The sequence below is a fragment of the Strigops habroptila genome, chromosome 2, assembly GCF_004027225.2.
Source record: "Strigops habroptila isolate Jane chromosome 2, bStrHab1.2.pri, whole genome shotgun sequence".
Taxonomy (NCBI): Eukaryota; Metazoa; Chordata; class Aves; order Psittaciformes; family Psittacidae; genus Strigops; species Strigops habroptila.
Window position 1 is genome coordinate 20,487,218 of NC_044278.2, and position 18,904 is coordinate 20,506,121.

Sequence of the window (18,904 nt, forward strand, 5' to 3'; positions counted from 1 at the left end):
ATTCTGTGATTTCATGCCTGCACAGATGGGTGCTAGGCAGTAACTGCACAAACCCAGCACACCCTCAGTCTGCCACTTTTATACCTTTCAAACAGTGACAGTCAGTGTGTTCCACATATGTAACAGTCTGTATCTACAGTCATTGGCTCTTACATTCTCTCATCTCTGTTTAAAGACACAGTATGTATTTCACGACACATGTTCTGTAAGGGTCCCTTAAAGGGTGTGATTTTTAGTATTAAAATGAGCCAAGTTCCTTTAGGAACACAGGTACCTTCTGCTTTGCTAGGCTTTGCAAAATTACTTCTGCCTGCCTTATCTTTCTGAAGTTAGCTGTTACGCTGCTGATGATCCAGCTGGTTCATCTATCAGCCACCCAGCTCTCCTCAAGGGTGGTCTTGAGCTTGTAAGGAAGCATTAGTTTTCCTTGCTGCCTGCAATTCTAAACGCAAGATTTCCAAGCTTTCACACACGTAGTCCTTTACAAAATCTTAACTTCCTCATTGCCGGGTAACACTTGGAAGACTAAGAAAGCCCTGGTTCTTGGGGAAAGTGGGGGTGCCTGCTGTCTCTTAAAAACCCCAAACCAAGCGTATGAGTTACTGCGAAGATAATCCCTCCCCAGCATGTGAACCTGGGCACGGGCGCTGGGCTGCTCTTTCCCCATCTCGCTTGCATCCGCGCACCTGCCCCAGGAGAGCCGGCGCAGGGCGGCTGCCGTGTCCGGGCGGCACAGGACCAGCCGCGCCATTCCCACCACCGTTCTCAGCGTCTCCCGCCCAGCCCCCGCGATGGCGGGGCACCACCCCCCCCCCCGCCCCAGGGGGACTCACCGGCACTTCTCGCCTCGCACCGCCCCGGAGGCGGCCGGTTCCTGCCCCTCACCGCCCGGTGCGGTGCCACCTCCCCCGCCCCGCGGACTGCATCCCCCAGTAGCCTCCGCGCCGGCGCCGTCCGCCTTCATCTACCTGCGGCGTGCAGGTAGCGCGGTGCACGCTGGAGCTGGTAGTCCCTGAGGAGGGGAAGGGCAGAGCAGCCCGTCCGTGTGCAGGGCTGAGCTGCGCGGGCCGAGGCGGGCGGCATGGACAAGCTCAAGCGGGTGCTGAGCGGCCACGACGCGGAAGAGCCGAGCGGTCTGGCTGAGGTAACGCTCCGCGCCCTCGGCACCTGCCTACCGCCCTCGCGGGGGGGAACTGCCCGCCAGGGCCCCGGGCGGCGGAGAGAGCAGGACCTGGGTCGCCCCTCGGCGCGGGTCGGCCGTCGGCGGGACTGGTCTGTGTCGCATCAGCCCCTCGTTGGGGCTTCCGGCTTCCCGGGACGGGGCCGGCCGGGCGCTGCCGGGGATGGTGGTTCCTGCGGAGCTGCCTTTACTCTTACAATCCCCCGTGTTTTACCCCGCGAGCAGCCGCTGCCGGGAGAGGGGCCCTGGCTTCTGGGGGTGTGAGGGACGGTGGCTCGGTCTCCCGAGCGAACCTGCGCCAGCCGGGCACGGAAGTAAAGCGGAGGAATGGGAACGTGCGCTTCGTGTGGGCGGGGACGCTGACCACTCAAACTGCTTCCCTGTGAGGGAGCTGAGGCGCTGGCACAGGGTGCCCAGAGAAGCTGTGGCTGCCCCATCCCTGGCAGTGTTCAAGGCCAGGTTGGACGGGGCTTGGAGCAACCTGCTCTAGTGGAAGGTGTCCCTGCCCATGGCAGGGCGTTGGAACTAGATGATCTCCAAAGTCCCTTCCCACCCAAAGCGTTCCGTGATTCCATGAAGCAGCAGCCCCCGCCTGTTCGTTTGGGGAATTGGCGGAATAGCGAAAGAGAAAACATCGCTAGTGGCGGGACGGGCAGCCCCGCGCGGGTACAGACCGGCGGGAGCCGCGGGGGGGCTCCTGGTGGTGGCTCCCTGATGGGGCTGCCCCTTGGCGGCACCCCGCTTCCTACGGGCCGCTGAAGAGGGTGCTCAGAAACGGAGGCGCCGTTGGAGCTGGGAAACAGTTTAGCATCTGGAGGGAATTTACAGACTTGATAGCGGCAAGATCTTGTAGTAAACCTAATAAATAGGTTAGTAAATCTATTAGCGTTAGCGATAGAATCGTAGAATAGTTAGGGTTGGAAAGGACCTTAAGATCATCTAGTTCTATCCCTCCTGCCATGGGCAGGGCCACCTCACACTAGACCACGTCACCCAAGGCTCTGTCCAACCTGGCCTGGAACACCGCCAGGGATGGAGCATTTACTGCTTCTTTAGGCAACCTGTTCCAGTGCCTCACCACCCTCACAGTAAAGAACTTCTTCCTTATATCTAACCTGAACATCCCCTGTTTAAGTTTATCCCATTATCCCTTGTCCTACTGCTGCAGTCCCTGATGAAGAGTCCCTCCCCAGCATCCTTATAGGCCCCCTTCAGATACTGGAAGGCTGCTATGAGGTCTCCACGCAGCCTTCTCTTCTCCAGGCTGAACAGCCCCAACTCTCTCAGCCTGTCTTCATATGGGAGATCCTCCAGCCCCCTGGTCATCATCCTTATCATCGTGGACTTGCTCTCACAGCTCGATAAGTGATAACTTGCATTCTTTATTTTTCTCCACATTTCTAGATTATTGATGCAACTTCATTAAGTTGGGGCACCAGAGTGAAAGGCTTCATTGCTTGTTTTGCACTAGGATGCCTCTTCTCGCTCTTGGTAAGGACTTTTTGCATGATCTCTCCTGATACTTGAGTCTCAGGAGCCCCAGTAATTGCAGCCTTGCTGTGTGCTCCTGCTTAATTTTTCTGCGTCTCCGAGAAGACATCTGACTCCGCTCCAGTTAGTGCATTGCATCTAACTCTTAAGAATGGCAATAAATGCAATTTACTCGTGTGTGTGTATGATTCTGCAATTTGGGTATAAGCTTTCCTAAGACTTCTTTTGTGTTGTGACATTTCTTGGATATATTTATTTTGCAGTTTAAAAACAATATTAATTTTTCCCCCCCTCTCTCAATGTTCCTTTTTTAGGGTAGTTGTCTGCTGTGGGTACCAGTGAAAGGGCTGCTGCTCTTTGCAGTGTTTTATACGCTGGGGAATATTGCATCTATTGGGAGGTAAAAATCTTTGCATTTATATTAGCTCCCTAATAAAGATGAGAAGCTAAAGCAGAATTCTAGGGGAGGGTGCATAAGTGGTAGAAACTGTTGCATTTGTGTGACAACATTTGCTTATGTAGATCATGGTCTTGTTGCTGAATTTTAAAGAACAGTATTTCCCCAATAATGCCCTGAAATGGTAATGTGTTTTGTTATTGTTATTCAAGGCAGGAGTTACTCATCAGTAAAGAAGAATCAAGCTCATGCTTTGAGCATTGAGGGTTTTCTTTATTTTATTGTTGTTTCCCACCCCCACCCCACCCCCAAGATAGAAGAACTCTTTGCCATTTTGCATGTGGTAATGTTCTGTGTGTTGTGGTGAATATATCTGGGGCAGTCTGTCAGCGTAGGAGTGTTTGATAAGCCTTCATGGCCATTGAGGTTCCTGAAGCGTAGCGCCTCCGACTTTGACAGACACAACTGTCTGAGAGTGAGGAAGCTTAGCAAGATGTTAGAAATCACAAGGGATGGAACTGGAAATAGTATAGTAATGAGGCAGAATAACATAGTATATGAGGCAGAAATATCACCTTAGATAAAACTTTCACCTTCTATAATTCATGCAGTATCTGTCACCATGGCTCTTAAATGAGGGCTGCGGATCTGGTAAGGGATCAGAGAATGGATCCAGGCCTGAAAACAGCCCTTTACGTAGAGGAATTGAGCTGGATTACTGGCAATCCATGCAGAGCTTCTGTGGCTGGGGGTTTTGAAGAGCAGGTTAAAAAAGCATCTGTTACGAATGATCTAGTTGAAGCTGACCTTGACCTATGCTTCTGGCTTAGTAGTTTTGCTCTGCTTAGTTAACTGTAACTGAACAAGTGTGAATAAAATTATAGATTAAATACCTTGCACAGAGAAAAGCAGGAATGATTTTGTCTTATTGTATATCCTTTTTCTTTGCCCCATATGACAGCAGAGAATTTAACAAAATAACCCTCCTTAATAAGGAATCTTACCTAGTTTCACTCTTGCCTTTCTACCTCTGTGTTCACCTTGTTTTGTTTTCCACAGCACTCTTTTTCTTATGGGACCAATGGAACAATTGAAAAGGATGTTTGACCCTACGCGTTTGATTGCTACTGTTGTTATGCTAGTAAGTGTCAAAGGAATCTGTTTTAACTCATGCTAACCTTTAAACAATTTCCATTGTACAGTCCTTTCACATGCATTGATCTAACATCTCAAGATGTGTGTGTGAGTGGTGTTTTAGTTTGCTGGGGTTTTTTTGTTGTTGTTTTTTCCTTAAAACATCAAACATCCTGCACATCTGCTGTAGTAGAAAGGTATGTGTAGCACCAGAAAACCACCTTCCTATTATGAAAGACTGAGCTGAAGCCAGGTTATTATGCTGCTTAATGAGAATTGTTTGTGGCTGGCACGTGTGAACCATGCACATGCATTTTGAGGATGCTTGAGGTCACAACATCCTATTTTCATGTTGCTTAAAACATGAAAGATGCAAAACTACTTTTTAGAAAGAAGTTGGACTATGGAAGTTGTTAGATACTCTGTTTTGTGTAAGTTTGCCTTTTTAAATTCTACCTGATGTGCTTTAAAGAGTTGTGTAGGTATTTCTACCTTGATAATTGTCATTTCCTGACAAAGCAACTGGGGGTGCCCTGGTCACCTTGCATTAAAAATACAGAAATCATCCCAGTTGGCTGGTGGCTTCAGCTGAAGTCAGCCCTTGGAATTATTTTTTATCTTTGGAAGCTGGGAATTCTAACCAACCTTCTACTGTGTGTGTTGCTCCCAAGTTTCAGACTCGTTCAAAGTGCATGTGCTTTTTGGTCTTTTCAACTTTCCCATTTTCTCTTGGAGAGTCTAACATCTGGAAGGTGGTTTAAACTTGCTTAAAACTGCCCTGCCATTTTCAGTGTGAATGTCTTCAGAGTGTTTGGTAGACATCAGGGCTTCCTATTTTCTGTTTAAACACCCAGAGAGGCTGCAGGCAACTGATAGAGCTTGAGAAATTTACTGTTTGCTGTCGGATCAGCAGCAAGCAAGAAGCCTACTGTGGGGAGTGTTTGTCTTGTATGCATTTAGGATGCCTGGAGCGAGGAGAATGCCTGGAATGTTGTTCACTGGAATAAAGCCAGTTGTTAGATGTAGGATGTAGTATTTAAACCAATATCCAAATCACCACCTTAAAACTAATGGAAAAACTATGTTTAATGTCAATAGTTGTGGTTGAGGTGAAGTGTATGATTTTTTTGGCATTGTGTGTGTTACTGTTTTGAATATGCAGTACTAGATCTTTTTTTACTCAAGCAGAAAAATGCACATTATAATCTTTAGGAGCACAATGGTACATGTGTATTGAAAGGCTGTTAGATGTTGATGAAGGAAGACCAAGTATGACCATCTGTTATAGCCAAATGAGCTGTCATGTCTTAAACTGAAAATGAAAACGTGAACTAAAAGGATGCTCCTGTTAAAACAGAAAATAGTCCAGAGTGGCCTTCTCCCCCTAAGGTTTTAACTGTAGTAAAAACACAGTGCAGCTCAAAAAGAAACAAAACCCAAAAAGTGCTTGTTTGAATGGCTGTGCTGGACTTAATACTAAACAGGAGAGCTATGAAGTATCTGAAAGTTCTTGTAAGTGTAGTGTATTTTTAATTGGTAAGAATTAACTAATGGCATAACTTCAACCACTTGGTAACCTTGAGAATCAACAGGAAATGTGGCATGTACAGAAACAGAAAGACTAGTTATAATTGGAAAGTCTTAGGCAAAACGATGCAGCGTGGTGTATAACTGTGACACCAACAAGTGTGTGGGATGAAGCAGGGACCTGCTGATGTTGCAAAAGAAGTGTAGGAACCGCTTCCTCTTGTCCCTTTGCAGCCATAAGATTATTTTCCAGAGGTATCAGGCTGATATTTCCTCATTGCTTTAATTTACTTCAGAAATGTAATAGCAGGAGCATTTTAAATAAGGGGAATTTTTATGCAGGATTGGATAAAACTACGAAACGGTGTAATCTGTTTCTGTCTCTGTGGAGGAACCTGTTACCATGTTACAATATCTATAAAAACTGGAGTTGTTTCTATGTTTAATAGAAATTTTTTCTTTTCTTCTAGTTGTGTCTCATACTAACACTATGCTCTGCTTTCTGGGTGAGTACTTGAGTCCTATATGTATATATAACTGGAGTATACTTAAAAAATAAGATTCTTATGCTGTTGTGTCCTTCCTCCCCCCTTCTCCTCCAGTAGCATAAGGAAGGACTCGCGCTCCTTTTCTGCATCTTACAGTTTTTTGCTTTGGCATGGTAAGTGATTTCTTCTCCACACACTTCATTTTCTATTGCACCTAACATCAGTAGCTGAATTTTGAGTGGCTTTTGACCTTATGTGAGTTGAGGGAAGGAGAATTTTTACCTCACCATTCCCCTTGGTGCAAGACAATGCATGAGTGAGGAGCTGAGTTGTTCTCTCTTCTTGGTTTCTCATGCCATTTCATAGGCTTTAGAGATGGAGCTCAGAGCTCCATTTCTGCAGAAGTTCCTTAGAAAGTGTTCAGTTTCTCTCAGCTTGAGGTAAACCTGCCTTTTGTTTTTCTTTCCCTTTTCAGTCAGTTTGTTGCTTACTGTCTGGGATTCCTGGTATTTTACACTCTCCTGAATTTTCTTGTTAAAAGATTTAGATATGCTAATCAAATCAAGTGTCAGTGTTCTTTAAGTTAACATATGCTCTGTGTAATGTCACAGTAGTACAGCAGCTGATATGATCTAGCCAGCCCTTACCTGCCTGTAGGTGATGGAGCATGAAGAATATTAGGTGCATGAGAACTGTGTTTAAAATGCCTCTACAGTATGTCCCCTGCTTTTGCCATAGTGTTTCACAACCTGGTTGGGTAAGATGACTTGCAAGGATACGACTTCCTGGTGCTCACAAACTCGTATGACCAAAATGAAGCTTTATCTTGCAGTTGCCTGTTTAGAGCATTGGAAGAGTTGTTCGTGTTTGTGACTCTTACTAAAATCTGACATAAAGAGTAACTTTAAAAAATCTTTCATCTTAGGTACAGCATTTCCTTCATACCATATGCACGGTAAGCTTCCCTACTCCCTTACTTTTTGTTATCTTGAGGTTTAATCATAGAATCACAGAATGGTTTGGGTTGGAAAGGACCTTAAGATCACCTAGTTCCAAGCCCCCTGCCACAGGCAGGAACACCTTCCACTAGACCAGGTTGCTCAAAGTCTTATCCAACCCAGCCTTGAACGCTGATGTAACGATACAGAAGATTTGTTTGTAGAAGCATTGTAATGTATGGCTTTCGAAGTTTTTCCATGGTGATGTTTTAGGGAGAGGAAATACATGTAGTTGAACCTGAAAATGAAACTGAGCATCTTCTCTAGTGGGAGAACACAGATGTAACAAAATGAGAGGGCTTCCCATTTAAAAATATGTGTGTCATCACACACTGAACTTAAGCCTTGCCTTCGGAAGGCCTAAATGTTGGTCCAGAATACTACTAGATAATCCATTCTTCTGTGCACCTTTTTTCATGTTCTCCCCCATCCTGCTCCATCAGCACTGCCTCAATACAGGTGTCACCCCCAGTGCAGCTGGGTGGGTGGACAGTGAGCAGACTCACTTGTCTCTAATGTATTCATGTGGTCATGCAAATTATGTAAGTGCAATTCATACGTGGTCAGCTGGTCTTTAAAGTCTTCAGTGGCAGTGGTGGCAGCATGGAATGAGTCTCATCAAGCAGCGTAACTGAGGTGACTGTTTTGTTTTATTCCTTTCTTCTGCCTGTAGGGATGCTGTGAAGAAATGTATTTCGGTCTGTCTGTCCTAACAGGAATACTGGATGCTTCACAAAGTTCTAGGAAGCACAGCAGAACTATGTAAAGATCACTGTGTATGTATTTTCCTACGTTTGTCTTAAATATGTGCCTTTTACCTTGTTGTTAGAAGCTCCTTGTGTTAAATCCAGCTTATGCAATTGCTTGGTTTTCTGAGCGATGGTGTCTGTAGGACATGGTGCTAGTGATCAAATGAAGTTCAGTCTGGCAGAAGAACTGGGCAGAGATCCAGAATTTGATATGATAATTCTTATGTAAAATCATGTGTTTGTTTGATTTTGAAAAAGTAATATGTGAAGTCTGTAAAATGGAGACCTGGACTCTGATGGGACTATGCCAGGCTAGAGGATTTCTTTTTCAAGAAAACCAGTTGCCAACTGATTTGTTATGACAACTTGGGGTTTTTTTGAAGAGCCTTATGTCACTCTCTGCACTGTTTGCCTTGGATAATGGAATATTGGTATTCTTTTTTTTTTCCTTCCTCTCTTGCAAAATTTTAGGTTTATGAGACTTCTAAAATACTTAATTCTAAATGAGAAGACTGTTTGGGAGTAAGTGTGAAATATTTGTATTTTTAAAGAAGTATTTTCACTTTAGACTGATAATGCTTCCTTAAAATACATGGAAGGGACATTTTTCATCTGTTAAAACTTGTTCCTTAGGAAAAGCACATGCAAAATAAGGTTAGAATTTTTTCGGCCACCAGGAACCCAAGTTCTTTGACTTCCTTAGAGCTAATGGCAATAGAGACCCAGTAGGAAACTGAATTTTTTCACATGAAGCAAGGTGCTTTTCTTCTCCCTCAGCTGTAACGTAGAAGCAGTGCGAAGCTGAGGGCATGATACATAAACTGAGAGAGAATTTGTGGGAAGGCTTAGTTAAATGCCCAAGAGAGACTGGGGAATTAAAGAATACTGATACTAATTTTCCCTGACTGGTCTACAACAAATATCTAAACTGATGTGTGTCTTTTTTTATCGGGTAGTAGATTCAAAACCTAATTTACATCTGTCAGAAAACCCATGTTAATCTTTTATTAGGACTTTGATAATGTTTACAGAATTCCTTTGTATAAGGGCAACTGAAATGCAACCCTGATGCCTTTTACATTCCAATCTTTCTTTAGTTTTAACATCTCTGGGTGTTCCTGGAAAATGCTATGAGTATAGCATACATTATTTCTTTTTCCCCTCTCCAGGGAAATTACATTAACTCAGATAATCGTTCCAGGCTCAGCAGCAGTCAACATAATGGAATTTGACTTCTCTTTTTGAATACTTCAGATTGTGCAGGATTGTGGCACGCTGTCTCCCTAGCAGTTCCTCTAGAAGAACGCTAGAATTGGGTATGCTGAAGATTAGTTTTTCAACTTGCATGCTTGCTAACTGGAACCTTTTAGCTGACTGTTGTGAGCACAACCACTTACAAGGAAATTTAGGAAACTACCTAGTGGCAGTGGGTAAACTTAAACGGATTATTCCCCCCCCGCCCCCATATCCTTTTTAAAGCTGTAATTCCAGCTCTGCAGCCTTTTATTCAGTAAGAGAGAAGAACAAATCTTGACTTGATTTTAGCCTCCACATGAGGCTAAGCAATTGTGCCCTTAAAGGAAGGGAACCCAAGGAGAGATGCAAAGACATAAGGATCACTAGAGTGCCAGTAGGGCTTAATTTGCCCTTTCATGTTGTATTCTGTTCTTGTGAAGGTCAGATGGTAGGAGAGACTCACCATGCTCTTGCCAATATGTGAAACATACTCAGGGTTTGTTGCTTCATCAACAAGCGGTTTTGATTTAAATTATCTCCTCTATCAGAACAAAACTCTTCACATTCTTACTCACTTAAATAGTTGTGTTCAGACTATTGCCAAGATTAGCAGCAAAAAATGTTTCCACTTTGTTAAAATACTTTTGTGTGATTTTTACATAATCAGGGAGTAAACTAATATACGAATGCTCCCTCTCAATCACTTTAAATCTGAATTAGATTATACCATTATACCACATTTTATTTGTCTTATTAAAACTACCTTGTGTTAAGTTTTGGTATCATCAGCTTTGGTTATCTGCTTGACACAGTGCATGGTGGGCATTTCTGAAGCTCTCTCTAGCTTTCTATCTCAATGTCCTTCAAGGCAGGAATGTTTGTTGTGTGCACTCTACTGCAAATAGAGATGTTTGTTTAAATCACAAAGCTCCTTCCTTCCCAAAGTCCTTGCTCAGCTGCCTACAGCGCTTAACTCAAGGCTGACTTTCCTAAAGAAACTTTATGATGTTGGATGCCCATCTCGGCAGGGTTTGGTGTTCTACCAGGAAGCACTTTTCACCCAGCCTCACTGTTGGTCAACTTGGCTATCCGCTTCTTTTTTACTTTTTGCGGTACAGATAACGTAACCTTAACCGAGCAGCCTTAGCACACCGTTCTAGCATGAAATGTGCACATCTGGGATCAGCTGACTTTCCAGATGTAGTCGAAATGGACATGGGGAGGGTGGTGGTCATCTGTTCCCAAAGTACTGACATTCTATACATTGAAATGTAGGGATTTTTCATTAGTTCAAAGTTTTGCTGTTTTTTGCGATGGAGTCCATTGTGAAAGCTGGTACTGTCTGAGGTGGTGTGACAGTGATGGCAACAATTTCATCCTGTTTAGTATTTACAGTAATAAGGTTGTTTATGAGGAACAAAGGAAGAAATTCCTGCACCAAGTTGAAACTGTTTTAAGAAACCATGTTTCAAAAAAGCGTGTTAGGCTTTGTGTATGAATACTTACAATGCAAGTTTGGAGGAGGACAGAGACTCTGCCATGGGGTGGCTTCCAGCTCAGTGCAGGATGACAGTCTACCTGTGGGTAGACTGCAGCTGGCATTGCCATGTATTTGGAGGCTCATGGCACTGTTGCTTACATGCAGTTAGAAACTCATGTTCTGGGAACTGCCTCATGGAGCAGTGTGGGCACTTGAAGCCCATCCCCTCGTGCTGTGTGCTAGAGATTGAAAGAGCCTCTGAATTTCTGAGAATGGTTCTTGCTTAGTTTTGGTACTTAATCACAGCAATGAAAGTAAGATCACTGTTATTGTATATTCTCAAATCTGAGGAGGAGGATGACGATAAACACCTTTGTCTTAAATACGGATGTTTACAACCATACCAAATACTGACCACGTAGAACAGAAAGCACAGAAATGATGGATTTTCTTAAAACCACAAGCCTCACTGTAATGTGACAACACTAAATGTTTTTAACAGCTGTGGAATTTTTTTGTGAAATAAAAACCAAACTCTCAAATTCTCTACAAAATTTTGTACTGTTTGTACTGATTCTGTTTGCTGTTACGCCTTTTCTATGTATTTACACTGTTTGATTTTTGATAAACTATCTTTTTCCTAATTTAAAACCTTCTCTGTAATGAAGTGAAAGCTTTACTTACAAGTGCTGGGTTTTTTCCCTTTCAATAAAGTTGTCATTGCATTAAATGAATTGTTCTTATGGTTAATGTGAAGTGTTTAATGGTGCTGATTCTGCAGATGATACTGGAATTGCTGTGGGTTGGTTTATTGGTTGGCTTCTTTGTTTTCTTGGTTTTTGGCTTTGTTGTTTAAAGTGATGGTCTTGTGTACACAGCAAAGGAAGCGAGGGGATCTGCAGAAGCACCACTGCAGCGCGGCTGTTTCACCCAGCATGTGTCTAGCTCAACCAAATGCTTACTGGCATATCTTCATGCACATAGACAACTGGTTGGCACAACTAGATTTGTTAAGGTGGGGATGATATTTTTATTATTTCTTATTTATTTTCCTCAAGAGTCAACCTAGATGTGCCAACAAAATATTGGCTTAGTCCATGCTACAGAGCAAATAATTCCTGATGCTATTCTGTCAGCAAAGGTGAGAGTTATGAAGCAATGTGCCTCTTTGTGGAATAAACACACTGAACACTGATGTACACTGGAAGTAAAAAGCCAGTGAGTTATGAATGTGTGTTAAAAGTAGAGTTAAGATACAATGATTCTTTTAAAAAACTTTCAAAAAGCATTTCTGTTTGAGTTTGTGCCCGTTACGTACCTGAACACTTGCTGTTGTTTCAGTATTCCTTGGCAGTGTAACGGGGCTGTGCATTGGGCTGTTCAGAGTACATTAAACTTTGATCTGATTGACAGGGCAAACCCAGGCAGTTGCATTTTTTTTTGCAAGGGTGGCGGTGAGGCTTGTGTGCTGGGGGACACTGTGTGTTCAGTTACTTTTTTTTATTGTTCTTCTAAGCAAGCTCTGTCTCAAAGCTCACAAAATGGAAATTTCTGTCCTACAAGAAACTCTAAAGTTGTATTTGAAATAGAAGCAGCCACTTGTCTTCCTGTAATGCAGAAACCTTGTATTTTATCTTCTTGAAAAGGTCAGAGCATCCAAAGACTGTCAGGAGAGGTTGATCCATCTACTTCATATCAAGGTAGCTATGAATCTGAGTCCTAAAGGGCAATAAATCCTTTCCATATTTAATAGCTTAAAGCTGTTTTGCTTGCCTAGTTCAGCCTCCTGCATAACAACAAAGCTGTTGAACTTAATACCTGAATGATTTAAAAAAAAATGAAATCTTTATTTGAAATATCTAAGCAACGAATGATCAGCTGCTCTCTGGGGAAGGTGTATTCTGTAGATGACTTTGCTCCTTGGAAATAATCTGAAAGGGTTCATTGGCTGTGCTACAGCATCTGGTCCCTGAAGCCATTGATAAATATTGCAGCAGCGTTGTCAAAACCACATTCAAATTCAGTGGCAAGACTTTCAGAAGGCTGCTGTACTTATCCGCCCCTTTCCCTTCTCCTTCCACAAGGTCTGATTTGCAAGAGAGGGTATTTCATGGATGCAAGGAGCTCAAAGTTGAGGGTTGGTATTTATTTCCTTTCCTCACTTGTACCTTTCCTGTTGAGCTGAGTCTTGGTTGCTGTATCAGTGGGGGTACAGGCTTGTAAGTGCCCAGCCATGAAGAGCTGGATGTGCCTAAAGGGAAAAAAATCCCCTGTTTTCTCACTTTTCTTCAGAAAGGTTCTGATGAGTTAGAGATGGAATAGTATATCTAAGCTGCCAATCTTTGGGATTGATATTTTAAACTACCCTATTTGAAACCCTTTTAAGTTTTTCTTTGTTTCCCTTGTGGCACCTATAAGAGAGGTTATTCCTAAGAGTTTGTGCTTTTAAAATCTCTGCAGAAGCAAGTGTGGAGTGACACTGGCATGGTGTAAAAATGGTACATCCAAAGTATTGGCTGGCCGAAGTGATCTCATGGCAGCTCTTAAAGTGCTGTTACTTCCAACTAGTGGAGTGAAAACAAGTTAGTTTACCATGGGCAGGTACTCCTGAGTTTTCCAGTTGTAACAGGATGTGACAGGCTCACCACTTCTCAGAGAATCAAATGCCTCAGCCCAGTTATACTTGTAATGTGTTAACTCTTGTAGTTAACAAAAAGCTTTAACTTACACATCCAAGTCAAAAGCGCATTTTGATTTCCTGAATATGAACACTGGACCTATTAATTTTGTTCTGAGCTGTTGTAAATAAAAATTAAAAGTTTGTTTAGATTCTCTTAAATTTCTTATCTTTTTTTATTCCTTTCTCATCTTCAAAATGGGGACAGGAAGAATTTCTTGCTCTAGGTGTTAATCCATGTCTGGAGATGGCACTGAAGATCTTCAAGCAGGAAAAACAAATTAGGGTAAAGTATAATTATTGCTTAAAACTAACTAACATTTATCACCAGCCTGACTACGTGTACTGGGTTGGCATGGCAAGGTTTTGGTAGCGGAGCAGCTACAGGGGTGGCTTCTGTGAGGAGCTGCTGACGGCTTTCCCTATGTCTGATAGAGCCAATGCCAGCTGGCTACAAGATGGACCCACTGCTGGCCAAGGCCAAGCCCATCAGCAATGGTGGCAGTGCCTCTGGGATAATGTATTTAAGAAGGGGGGGAAAACCTGTGCAATTGCAGCTGGGGAAGAGAACAGTGAGAATACGTGAAACAGCTCTGCAGCCACCAAGGTCAGTGAAGGAGGGGAGGAGGTGCTCCAAGTGCCAGAGCAGCCCATGGTGCAGACCATGCTGAGGCAGGCTGTGTCTCTGCAGCCCATGGAGGAGCAGATCTCCACCTGCAGCCCACAGAGGATCCCACGCCAGAGCAGGGGGATGCTTGAAGGAGGCTGTGACCCTGTGGGAAGCCCATGCTGGAGCAGGCTCCTGGCCAGACCTGTGGATCCATGGGGAGAGGAGCCCACGCTGGAGCAGGTTTGCTGCAGGACTTGAGACCCCATGGGAGGGACCCACAGTGGAGCAGTCTGTTCCTGAAGGATGCACCCCGTGGAAGGGACCCACACTGGAGCAGTTCATGAAGAACCACAGCCTGTGAGAAGGACTCACATTGGAGAAGTTCATGGAGAACTGTCTCCTGTGGGAGGGATCCCATGCTGGAGCAGGGGAAGAGTGCGAGGAGTCCTCCCCTGAAGAGGAAGGAGGAACAGACAATGCCTAACAGACCGACCACAACTCCCATTCCCTGACCTCCTGCATCATTGCAAGGGAGAAGAACTTAGGAGTGGAAGCTAAGCTTGGGAAGAAGGAAGGGGTGGGGTAAAGGTATTTTTAAGATTTAGTTTTATTTCTCATTTCCCTGCTCTGACTTGATTGGTAATAAATTAAACTAATTTCCCCAAGTCAATTCTGTTTTACCTGTGACCTAATTGCTGAGTGATCTTTCTCTGTCCTTATCTCAACCCGTTAACCTTCTGTTTTCTCTCCCTGGTCCAGCTGAGGAAGGGAGCGATAGAGCAGCTTTGGTGGGCACCTGGGGACAGCCAGGGCCAACCCACTATACTACATCAGCATTATTTAAAATCATTATTTAAAATTCTTTACTGAGACGGTGCTGAGGCCCTGGCACAGGGTGCCCAGAGAAGCTGTGGCTGCCCCATCCCTGGCAGTGTTCAAGGCCAGGTTGGACAGGGCTTGGAGCATCTTGGTTTAGTGTGAGGTGTCCCTGCCCATGGCGGGGGGTTAGAACTAGATGATCTTTATGGTCCCTTCCAACCCAAACCGTTCTATGATATTCTCCACCTTCCCCCCCCCCCCCCTTTTTTTTTTGTTAAACAGGTTGCTCTGGAAAGCCTCCCATGCTTTCTGGGCTCAGAATTAATCTCAGTTATAATCTCAATTACAGCACCAGGCAGGGAGGTACTACTCGAACAAGCTGCCTGCCTCACTGCTAGAAACCTACCTGGTGGAAGTTATTGAAAGTGTCCCCTCACCCCTGACATTAATGAAAAGGCTAATCTTCTCTAAGACTCTTCTAGCCTAGCAATCTCTTAAGGGGCTGGATCCATGATTAAAAACCAGAAGGAAAGCAGCTGTCTTTTTATCCTCTCTTAATTATTCCATGGTAGTTGATAGGTGTTGATTTCCTGGGAGTGTCATGGTGATGGAGGTTACGTTTCCCTGTGTTGTTGGGACTAAATGTTCAGAGGGGGGTTAGTTGTTTGAATGCTTTACTTGGAGCTTTAGAGATGGAAAGAGTGAGTGGTGTTCTCTGCAATTTCATCTGATCATAAAGGGCTGCCTTTATTTGGAAACATGCACCTAAAGGCCAAAACAACAGCTATCCAATGTCAAGGCAAGGAAGGCCTCTTTAATTACATTTTTTCTTGGCTTTGTTTTTTTCTTTCTGCTGTATCTCGCCAGCTGGTGGCCAGGAGGGTTTTAGAATGAGCTTAATTAGAAAGTCGAAAATAACACCTTGCTTTTTCCTGCTGTAACTTGGGGAATAAACTCTAGTGTCAGTAAGTGTTGCAGGATTGTTCTTTCACTGCTCTCCCCAGCCCTCATTGCTTCATTTAAAAATACAAGTCACTCATTGTTATTAGTAAATCCTGGTCATGGCTGGAGGTGATTCTGAGTGTTTTCATAACTTGCCTTTATAACTAGTAAGGGTTAGTTCTGACTGGCCATGAGCCACGAGGAGTCTGATCCCTGCTCAGAAGAGCCCAGCTCTCCCCACTGAGTTTCAGGGAAAGTTTACAACATTGCAGGTTTTTTAGAAGCATCCTCTGCTCCCTCCGATGCCCCTACTGATTTGCTCATTTAATTAAACAGGAGACAAGTGCAAAACGGGTAATAAATAGTCTTCTGTCCTTTGGCCCTGCTCTGTCCCATGTGTGGTGGCAATGATTTTCAGTCACCTCATCACCGTATTACTTTAAGTGCAGCTACCTTTTCTTCGAATGTCAGGTTCAGGGAGCTTTAACTTCTAGCCCAAGAAATAACCCACCTACATACATCACAAATTGCTCTTAATCTGAACTCTTACAGCTGAAACACCCTTCCCCCCACCGAAAATAGCAATTGGGCTATTCCCACAAGCCAACCACGGGTAACTACTCTCATTTTGGAAAATTTTGTGGTTGGAGGCATCCTAAGCTATGGTAACACAGTTATGAAACTAAAATTCAAACCGTATGAAAGCCAGATATTTTAAGAGATTTGTGTTTTGGGGTGTTTTGTTGTTTGTTCTTCTCTGGGATACAAGACTTTGGAGCATCATGCACCTTGTGTGAGTGAAAACATGAACACCCGAGTGTAACTTACTTTTAGTATCTGAAAGTGCATTTTATTATTGTGCAGGATGCAAAGTTTGGTATGGTACTCCAAAGCAAATGCCTTCATGCTTCTCCCTTAGGGACACTAGCTGTAAAAAATCCAGTCTTACCGATGAAACACTTGTCTCCCAGCCCATTACTGGAATGGGTCCATTGTCTATTCCTTCCACCATACACTTCCTGCTCCACAGCTGTGCCCCAGGAGTGCTTTGGGCAAGCAATGCGCTCAGAGCAGGACCACCCTTTGTTTTGCTTTGTGGCTGTCTCCACTTCCAGTCCATCTTTGTTGAGCATATTCTTTGTCTCTAGCAATTCACCAGTGGCTGCTGGTGAGACAGTGTTTCACTGCCTCATTTTGAAACCCTTCCAGCATCGTGAACTGTTGCCAATTTTGTGCATACTCTTGATTTCCTTTAAGCTCTAAGCAACTTGAGGACAGCAGACTGGATTTGGTTTTCACAGGCTCTCATCTGGTATCACTGCACTTGAAGCCTTGTGGGAGAGATGGGCAGTCAGTACTTCTGAAAACCAAGCTGCTTCCCTTTTTATTTGTCTATAGAAAGAACTGTGTGTAACTACTGACATATTACTACTTTTATGAAGTACTGTCTCTTTACTTGCCTCAACTTTGAATCACCTGATTTCTGAGCAACTAATTCTAAAAAAATCTGTGTGGAAATAGGGCTTCAACTTAAAAATAATAATCCCAAAATAATACAGATGTATTTGTTTTAGAGCTGTCTGAAAAACTGAAGTTGAATTAAAATACCCGGTACCTCAACCAGCTCTGATTTCTGTGTTTATTTACGTTTATAATATAATGAAACTAAAACCTGTCTTACATAGTCTCCTATGCATTTACTACACCATTTGATCACATGCAGGGAGAGATTACAGTAGTAGCTTCTCCTCTGAGCATTTGGAAGGGAAAACCCAAACATAAACATACTGCATGTTACACAAAAACACTACCTGAGATGCAGTTATTTTTCCAAATGCAATGTGGCACACTTCCGAGTGTGCTATCTAAATATCCTACAGATTTTAAAGTACATTCTTCAGTTGTTCAGCAGTGAAAGTGGGCTGGATATTAACTAGAAGTTGCTATCTGACACCTTCTAGTGTAACTCAGAAGGTGAGTTGACTGATAGAGTAATATAGGTAATTTTGTTATGACTTGACAATTTTAAGAGGTATATAAAGGCTGGAAAGAAGACAGGGAAGATGTGTTAGACTGTGAAGTTTGAAAGTAGCATGATTGGGATTACCCAGATGTAAAAATACCTCAGACCTGTCTGGCTTGCACCTTCCGATGGTGCTGAGGTTGCTGGGAATTGAGGGCACTCTCCTAAAGTCTCCTATTCTGCAGAACACCACATTGCTGCACACCTGCAGCTGGGCAGTTCTGAGGACTTTCAGCTAGTATCCTTACTCCATGTAGGACTAGTTGCCAAATAAGGTGCTATACAACACAAATAAGATCAACAAGCTCTGGCTCTTGCTGCTCAGGTAGATGGTAGCTCTCTCAGGTTTTTTAATGGCAAGATCTGTTGAGCCTGATTTAACTTAAATCCCATTTTATGAAGTTTGCCAGACGTTTTCTTGTCTTTATAAATCCCATCAGTGACCCACCAAGTCATTTCATCTTTTAGAAAGAACCAGAAACACAGGAATTCAACAGGGGCTATTGAATTAAATGAATGCAAAGTTCTCAGTGAGTAGCCAGAAAGTGTATTTTTCTAAACCCATATGTATTCATAATTTTCGTAATGTTTCCAACAGTATGTTTTCATAATCAAGTCCCTGACTATGTCATGCCAAACAGACCAGAAATTTCAGGGAGACAATCGGAACTAGATGCATCAGAAGAAATCAGGCACTCAAATGCCTTGTTACGTGTCAAAGTCCAGTGTTTATGGGTCACTGGTATCCACATGGCCTCCACTTACCCCTTTAGCATGGAACTGAACCCAGCTCTCTCATATCCTTGGCTGAGTGCCGAAATTCTTGTACTTGTCAGCAAAATGGTGGCTTCTTTGTGCAGAGTATGTGCATTTAGGTTAGGCTTGTCAGAGAAGGTCTCAGCCTGAGGCTAGAGGGAGTGCCTGTTTTGGGGATGCTGAGGGAGGTTTTGTACAAGATGGACATGGAGCAGGTCAGCAATGCCAGGCCTCAGGCAGTCAGGCTCACATGCAGCCCCAGGAGCATGGGGCCTGTCCCTGGAAATGCAGCCAGAGGGGAGTTCAGCTGCTTGTAAGGTGCAGCAGGGGTTTTGTGAATGAAAGTGGGACCAATGGATTGACACAGTAGGCATCAACAGTGTAAGGATGCTACCTT

General features: G+C 43.7%; 1 protein-coding gene across 2 annotated transcripts; it reads left to right on the forward strand.

The window, feature by feature from the left end:
- The first annotated feature begins 926 nt into the window (after positions 1-926).
- SFT2D2 (SFT2 domain containing 2) lies at positions 927-11,931 on the forward strand. Of its 2 annotated transcripts, XR_003989931.1 has the most exons (9): positions 927-1,144; positions 2,585-2,671; positions 2,986-3,071; positions 4,128-4,209; positions 6,200-6,235; positions 6,335-6,390; positions 7,143-7,172; positions 7,889-7,991; positions 9,134-11,931. XR_003989931.1 is itself a non-coding variant. In XM_030475653.1 (8 exons), the coding sequence occupies exons 1-8, from the start codon at positions 1,082-1,084 to the stop codon at positions 7,926-7,928; spliced, it is 480 nt and encodes a 159-aa protein (XP_030331513.1). In that variant the 5' UTR covers positions 927-1,081; the 3' UTR covers positions 7,929-11,931. The 2 variants fall into 2 exon arrangements, 1 of the variants encoding a protein (XP_030331513.1); XM_030475653.1 differs by having other exon boundaries at positions 7,889-11,931.
- The last annotated feature ends 6,973 nt before the right edge of the window (positions 11,932-18,904 follow it).